At 53.0% G+C, this 7395-nt stretch overlaps 1 protein-coding gene across 1 annotated transcript; it reads left to right on the top strand.

Moving 5' to 3' along the window:
* Positions 1-4927: 4927 nt before the first annotated feature.
* On the top strand, positions 4928-5884 carry LOC142850998 (olfactory receptor 226-like). The gene has a single exon (XM_075974889.1). It carries the CDS (start codon positions 4928-4930, stop codon positions 5882-5884), a length of 957 nt encoding a protein of 318 aa, XP_075831004.1.
* Positions 5885-7395: the final 1511 nt, after the last annotated feature.

Below are 7395 nucleotides of genomic sequence, written 5' to 3'. Positions count from 1 at the left end.
CCACCATAAAGCTGCCCTTTATCAAACCCTATGACATCTCATCCCCATACTTGAGATCCCTGAAGAAACCAAGAATGTACTGGATCTGGAATCTGGAACCGCACAAACTAGCATTTGTAAGATGATTTTTGAGGCAGGCATCATGGAGCCAAGAATGCTGGGCCTAGGCAGTCCCCGGGGTCTGGACTGCATCAGCAATCAGACTCAGGACTATGAGATGAGTGGCAGGAACCCTAGCCACAGGAAGCTGGTCAATACCCTCTGCAATGGGAATGGCCTCTCTTCTGCCTGGACATGCCAGCGCTGAAGCTCCCTTGTCAGGGCCAGACACCTTCCCCTCACTACCCATTACCCTCTGTCCCTTTCACTTGCAGACAACATCGTCATGGAGCTTCAAGCCAAACCTCCCCATGGGGCACACTTGGAAAGATACCTGCCATACCTATCATGTTCAAATGGCAGAGATAGCGCACCACAGGCCTCAGCAAGGGCAGAGACATGAATGTGGTCCTCCCACGGTGCCGGTGCCAGTGCCTGTGCTAGGGCAGAAGGTCCTGTGTCTACCTTAAGAGCTGATCCCACCCACTAATCCTCAAAAGAGACTGCCCGGGGATCAGGAAGTGGTGATGAGACATAACAGCTCTGAACAGGCAGGTAAGAGGGACTCTAAACCCAGGATCCTGATGAGACTGAAGTTGGGCATAGGGGCAAAAGGCCCAGGGACACCCACCACCGGTGATTTGCTCTTTAGGTCCCATACAAGGTGTTAAGTGGGCTGTTTGCCCATGTCATGGCAATACCTTGCATGCCTTCCCTGCCCTCTGAGGTCTCTGGTTGGGGCAAGCGTCCATCTCCTCCTAGTACAGCCAGTCTGGCTGACAAGCATGATCTCAGAGGACCACATGGGGATAAGGTGAGAGAAAGCACCCAGGGATGGGCAGAGGGCGTGGTCTCTGCTCCTTCCTCCCAGTTCCAGCCCTCTGCACAACTCCAGTTAGGCAAGCCCTCTCCTGTGAGCTGCTCTGCCAGGAGCTGTAAGGGCTTCACACACACACACACACACACACACACACACACACACACACACCCTTGGAAACTTGGCTGAAGCAAGATAGAGCAAGGCTGCAGCTTCCCAGCTCTCAGCTGCCTTCCCCACGCTGAGGGTGTAGGGCTGGGTGGGACCTGAGAACACAGTGTCCCGATTCCCACTCTTATGGAGTGACAGAATGCTGGAGGAGCTCCTGTTTCGCCTCTGGAAAGGGACAGTTGTCTCTGATGTGAGGGGTCCCTTTTATTGCCTGGGGTCTCCTGTGCAGTGAAACTCTGGGGTTGTTTCTCCCATGTTCTGATCTTGTTGCAACAGACCTAGACAGTGACGGAGAAGCTGAACACACTCCAATGGCAAAACCCACCTCCCTCTCCTGGAAGGAGGTTTCACATAACATCCAGGGGGTCCTGGGAGCCTACAGTCGGACACCCAGTCATCTCTGCCACAGTCCTGGTCTCCATCTCCCTCCAATACCATGAGCCATGATCTCTCACGCTGAGGCCCTCTGCACCTTCAAGGGTAAGGTCCAAGAAGCAGCACTGACTTTTCAGGAGATCCTGAACGAAGCCATGAAGCCCTTGGCTCCTTCTTAGTGGCTGGCAGTCAGAACAGACTCAAACCCCCAGATCCATCACCTAACAACCCCCACGCAGGTGAGAGCTTGGGGAGAGTGGGTTTTCAAGTGCATGTGTTCATATGTCTATGTGCACCCCTGTGTATGCACATGAAATCTGGGTGTGCCTGTGCATTGCCATGTGTATGTGTCTACTTACATATGTGCTGAGTGTCCACCTGCATGTGTCTGTGAGCATCTGTATATACATCTGTGTGCATCTGTCTATGTGTACACTTGCATGTGTACCTGTATGTGTCTGTGTGTGCATCTGCATGAGCCTGTACGGATGCCTCATGCATTTGTATATGCCTCACCCTGATTACACACCTGTATTCACATATGGGGGGGGTGCCTGCTCATGTCTGTATGAGTCTGAGCTGTAGCCTAGCTGAGCGGTAAGCCTGGGGCTGATTATGGTGACCATGATCCCCTTAAGCAGATGCTCATGTGAGGGAGCAACATGTCTGTGTTTTTAAGATTATCACTGTTTCAAAGCTGTGTTTATCCACTGACTTCTATGGGCAATAGGAGGGTGTGTTGAGGCTGGGAGCTTGGTGTTTGTTCCCTGGGATATCTGTACATGCCAGAAGTAGATTTTCCTAGGGCCATGCCTGTCTATGTGGCAGGAGTCTGCTATCCTTGTGAAGCCTTGTGTTCTGTATGTGTGCATGTGGCACAAAGACTAGATGCCCTGTCAGTGAACCTAAGTTAACTATAGGGTTGCTCTATTAGGTGTTGAGTTAGGAGGAGCAGGGACATGTGAACTTCCTGGGTACCTGTCCATGGCGTCTCCAAATCCAGGGCAGGAAGCTCGACAGCTCCAGGCTCCCCAGCAGCCCTGCGTCCCCAGGAGCCTCCGGTTTGTCTGCTCCTGTCCACGAGGCAGAAGCTTAGACTTGCTGCTGTCACATAAAGCGACAGCTGCTCCTTCTCTCAGAGAAAGAACTAGCTGGGAGAATGAGGTATTTGGCCCATGCCCATAGCAGATGGGCAATAGATATCAGCAGAAAGCAGTTGTTGTGGGTCACAGGGCTGCATCAGGGAAAGACCTGGGCTTTTCCTAGCTCAGCTCCCAGTCAGGTCCGTCAGAAATAGCAGTATCAGTGATCCAGCTATGCAAACAAAGGATCTCTGTACCAAACCAGACCACAGTACCTGACATTCATAAACCTCAGATGATCAGGTCTGACCCTGCTTAGACCTACCCAGGCCTTTCCATCACATGGTACCCTTTGTACCCATACTGGCAGTGAACTTGTCCTATCCAGCCAGCTCAGGACAGGTACCTACCAACCATCCTGACCTTCCCTGCTCCAAGGAGCCAGCAGAGCAGATAACCTATGGGATTCCCTATTCCTAGAGCGTGCCTTCCACCTATTCTGTGAGCAGCTGTAGCAGGAGGTGTCTACTATGGCTTTTCCAGGTCTCCCAGTGAGGATTCCACCATAGCCCTGATTGACAGAAGAGTATGGGGCTTGTGTGTAGGTGTGCTGTCCAAAGTCACAGCCCAAGAAAAGGGTGACATGTGAGCCCAGCTCGTGTCCTAGTATTCTGCTACATCTGTGGTCTCTGGAAGAGAAACTGCACGCCAATAGATATGTTAGAGGCTCTGAATTCTTAGAGCAGTATGGAGGGTACCTAGGAAGCCACCCTCCCAGGAGCCCATGCATTTTGACTCCAAAGGCCGTTCCACGGGATGGAGGACAGAGTAGCTGCCCTGAGAGGATCTGTTTGCTGACTAGTGTCAGAGGCCCCAACAGCAGCATCTTCTCTACTCTGGGCTCTGTCCTGAGGCTTAGCTTGGTCCCTAGTCTGAGAATATCTTCCTGGGACACCTGGGGACTGCAGAGCAGGTGGCGGCTGCATTCTGCGCTGGTCACCGGCTGTGTTTCTTAACAGCACCCTAGAGACAAAAGGAATATGGAGAAAAGCCTGGCAGTTGGTCCTCGGCTACACCTGGTCTGATGTGTTCTCTGTGAAATGAGCCAGTGTGCTCAGCAAACTAGCTGGACTTCCCTGTGTAGTCAAGTGAGGATGTACCAAGGACAGCCAGGACAGTAACCATGGAAACAAGCAGAAATTTTTCCAGCCACTCCAAGTGAATAGGTTTATTTATGTGTTTGTGTTTTAACCCGTGTGTGTGCGTGTTCCTGTGTGTGAGTACAGAGGCACATACATGCTGTGGCACATATGTAAACACCAGGGCACAGCCTCAGATGCCAGTCTTCTCCTTCCACCTCGTTTAGTCAGGGTTCTTTTTCACTACTGCACAGGCCAGGCCAGCTGCTCTGTGAGCTTCTAGGGAGTCTCCTATCTCTGCCTTCCATCTCTCTGTGAGGACGCTGGGATCACAGGTACATGCTATCGTGTCCAGTTTTGCATGAGTTCTGGGAATCCGGACTCAGAATCTCATGCTTGAACAACAAGCACTTTGCATGGAACCGTCTCCCCAGCCCCAAATACATGGATTTGCCTGTAAGTGCAAATGGTGACTAAATGCACCCACGTTTCAGGAGGCCTAGCCTAGCCTGGAAAGCCCCTGAGCCAGCTAAGAGGGGAGATCCCACTCCTCAGCAAGGCACAAAAGGAAGCCTATGTCTATCTTCAATGTGACTGTCTTTAGCAATTCCACCCTCTGCAGGGTCTCTGAGCCCAGCAGTGCTGCAAGGCGGAGCTGAATCCCACGGGGTAAACCTTGCTGAGTCACCAGCACTCCGGCTAGGCCTTGCTCTTACTACTGACCGCATATGCCTTCTGGTGACCCCGGGATTCTCTCCTGTTACCTTTCCTCAAGTCCGGCCACTTGCTCTAAAACAGCCTCAGTCCCTTCTGATACTGCTGGCCTCTGTTCACTAATTCCTGGGCCTAAAGTGGCTCCAGCCATAGCCTCTCCCTAACTCAGGGGATGTGTCCTGAGCCCAGAAGAGTCATCCTAGAGCTGGAAAGTGTCCAAGGCCACCATCCCAATTGTTATTTGCTTCTTCCTATAGCCAAGCCTGAGAGACAGCCTCACAGTGCCGGGATATACCCTCCAGGATGGACGGTGTTTGTCTGATACTTGCTGAGCTGAACTGTCAGCCCTAAGAAGCAAGCCTGGTTGCTACAGCCTGTGTGAGCCAAGCTGTAGGCAGTAATGGTGGGGGACCGTGGCATATGAGGATGAGGTCTCTTCTGTACCCAAGGGAACTCAGCTCAGGAGGTTGCTGGCCTCTCCCACACCTCATTCTTCTCCCTCTGCTCCCTCAGGTGGCATTGTGGTCACCATGTCTGCCAGAAACAACAGCTCAGATGTGACCGAGTTCATCCTGGTAGGATTTCCAGGCTCCCTGGGGCTCCACCTCGGCCTTCTATGGCTCTTCCTGCTGGCTTACATGCTGACCGTGACAGAGAACTTGGTCATCATCACAGTAATCTACGCCAGCCCCTCGCTGCACAAACCTATGTACCTCTTCCTCAGCAACCTGTCCTTCCTAGAGGTTTGGTACATCTCCGTCACCGTCCCCAAAATGCTGCTCAGTCTGCTCTCACCCAGGTTCCAGCGCATCTCTTTCACAGGCTGCATGGCACAACTCTACTTCTTCTTGGCACTGGCCTGCACCGAGTGCTCGCTCTTGGGGGTCATGGCCTATGACCGCTATGTGGCCGTCTGCAACCCCCTTCGCTACCCAGCCATCATGAGCCCTGGTCTCTGCAGCCTCCTGGCTGGTGGTTCCTGGTTCTCTGGCTTCACCATCTCCCTAGGGAAGGTCTTCTTCATTTCCCGCCTGGGTTACTGCGGCCCCAACATCATGAACCACTTCTTCTGCGATGTGTCCCCGCTACTGAACCTCGCCTGCTCTGACATGTCCGTGGCAGAGCTCGTCGACTTCCTCCTGGCACTGCTCATCCTGTTGGGGCCCCTGGTGTTAACTGTCTTCTCCTACACAGCCATCCTCAGCACCGTGTTGCGCATGTCCTCCGCCGGGGGCAGGCAGAAGGCCTTCTCCACCTGCGCCTCGCACCTGGCCGTGGTGGTCATCTTCTACTCGGCCTCCCTCTTCATCTATGCCCGGCCACGGGCCATTTACTCTTTTGACTACAACAAGCTTGTGTCAGTTGTCTACACAGTCCTCACACCCCTCATCAACCCGGTCATCTACTGCCTGCGGAACCAGGAGGTCAAGCAGGCATTGCGCAAGCTGCTGCAGAGACTAGCCCAGGCTCTGGGAGCCTCCTCCTAGGAGGAATCATGCTTCTCCAGACATGAGCCTGCTAACCAGCTCACCAGAACCGAGTTGGATGAGCAGACAGTTTGGCACGCCCTCCCATCAGTCCCTGAATCCTGCTTAGGTCTACACAGCCAGCTGCCACACCATGGCTCCCAGGTCCCAGGCCAGGACCCTCTCAGGAGCCCTTGCCTGGACCCATGCGAAGTCTGCCCTCGTGTGAGGGCTCTTTCCAACCAACCAACCGTGGTCAACCTATAGCTGCAGCCTCTGTCACCTGAGGAGATCAGAGCAGACCATGACGCACCAGATTCCAGAGGAAGAAGTCAGCACACACAGAACTTCTAGCTCTACATCCCATACAAGGGATGCAACAAGCAACAGCAGCCTTGACGCCCACATATATAACCCAATACCAGTGGCTTCTGCTGGGAGGCTTGTCTTCCAGAAGAAGAGGCCTCAAGGTTGCAGAGGGTAATAAGAGAGGGGAACAAACAGCTTAGGAAAGAAGATAAAGCAGGTAGACCCCGAGAGACTGAGAATACCGCTAAGCAGAGGCAGCCTGTCAGCTGCCTGATGAGCGCTAGCCACTCTCCAGCTCCACCAGTCACCTACAGAGTGAAAACGAAGGCAGGAAGGGGACCCAGGATACACACCTCTGGACACTGACAAAAGGCACGAGTTGGGCAAGGACCTTCTCACAGAGATCTGAACTCAGTATCCTGACCTTCAGACCATTCCTGAAGCCCACCACCCAACAGACCACAGGCACCTTCTGTCCTGAAAGAGCTGGGCTGCCTGCTACAGGGCAGGTGTCTTCAGAAGACCCTGACTCCAGCCAGGGTTCAGCCATTAGTGTCCATGACAGTTACAGACCAAGGATCCCAGCATCCCAGTCTCTGTTGGAGGAGACCTTGGTCTGTTCCTCTTGAGGGTGATGGGCAGTGAGGACCCCAGATCACATCTGCCATACTGCTCCAGATTCCCACCAGATGTGCAAAGGACTCCAGGCAGTGTACCTTCCAATGCTACCTTGTTTCTAAAGGGACCAAGGGTTCTGAGGACTCATACCGCCCTACCCCAGTCCTCAACTCAGTCGTATGTGGGTCAGGAGCTGTGTGACATTCTGTGGGTTTTTATCTGATAATGATTCCCAGCAGCATTTGCAAGGCCACGGAAACCTGTACTACAGAAGTGTAAAAGCCCTGTGTATCACTCTCAAGACCATTATAAAGCACACAGACATATCAAAGCTTCCGTTGAGACCTAGGTACTGCGCTAAGCTAACAGGTATGTTAAAAGATGGCCAAGTCCTGGAGCAGGGGACTCACAGGGTCACAGACACATAGAGTGTAGGTATATGACAACAGAGTCTTCCACATCCTGGGGAGGTGGTCTTGGTAGTTCTGGAGGTGATACATGGCCTGAGGATCTGGGGTGTCACTTGTCTATAAGGGAAATTTGAACAAGAGAAGAGGAAGGGGGATCAAAGCCAGGCAAATTAGGAGCTCTATGCATATGCTAAC

Source organism: Microtus pennsylvanicus, chromosome 5 (assembly GCF_037038515.1).
Source record: "Microtus pennsylvanicus isolate mMicPen1 chromosome 5, mMicPen1.hap1, whole genome shotgun sequence".
Taxonomy (NCBI): Eukaryota; Metazoa; Chordata; class Mammalia; order Rodentia; family Cricetidae; genus Microtus; species Microtus pennsylvanicus.
The sequence above is the reverse complement of the archived record's forward strand: the minus strand, read 5'-3'. Positions and strand labels throughout refer to the sequence as shown.

Excerpts from the sequence above, each read along its gene's own strand:
- LOC142850998 (XM_075974889.1), top strand. The coding sequence starts at position 4,928 with ATGTCTGCCAGAAACAACAGCTCAGATGTGACCGAGTTCATCCTGGTA.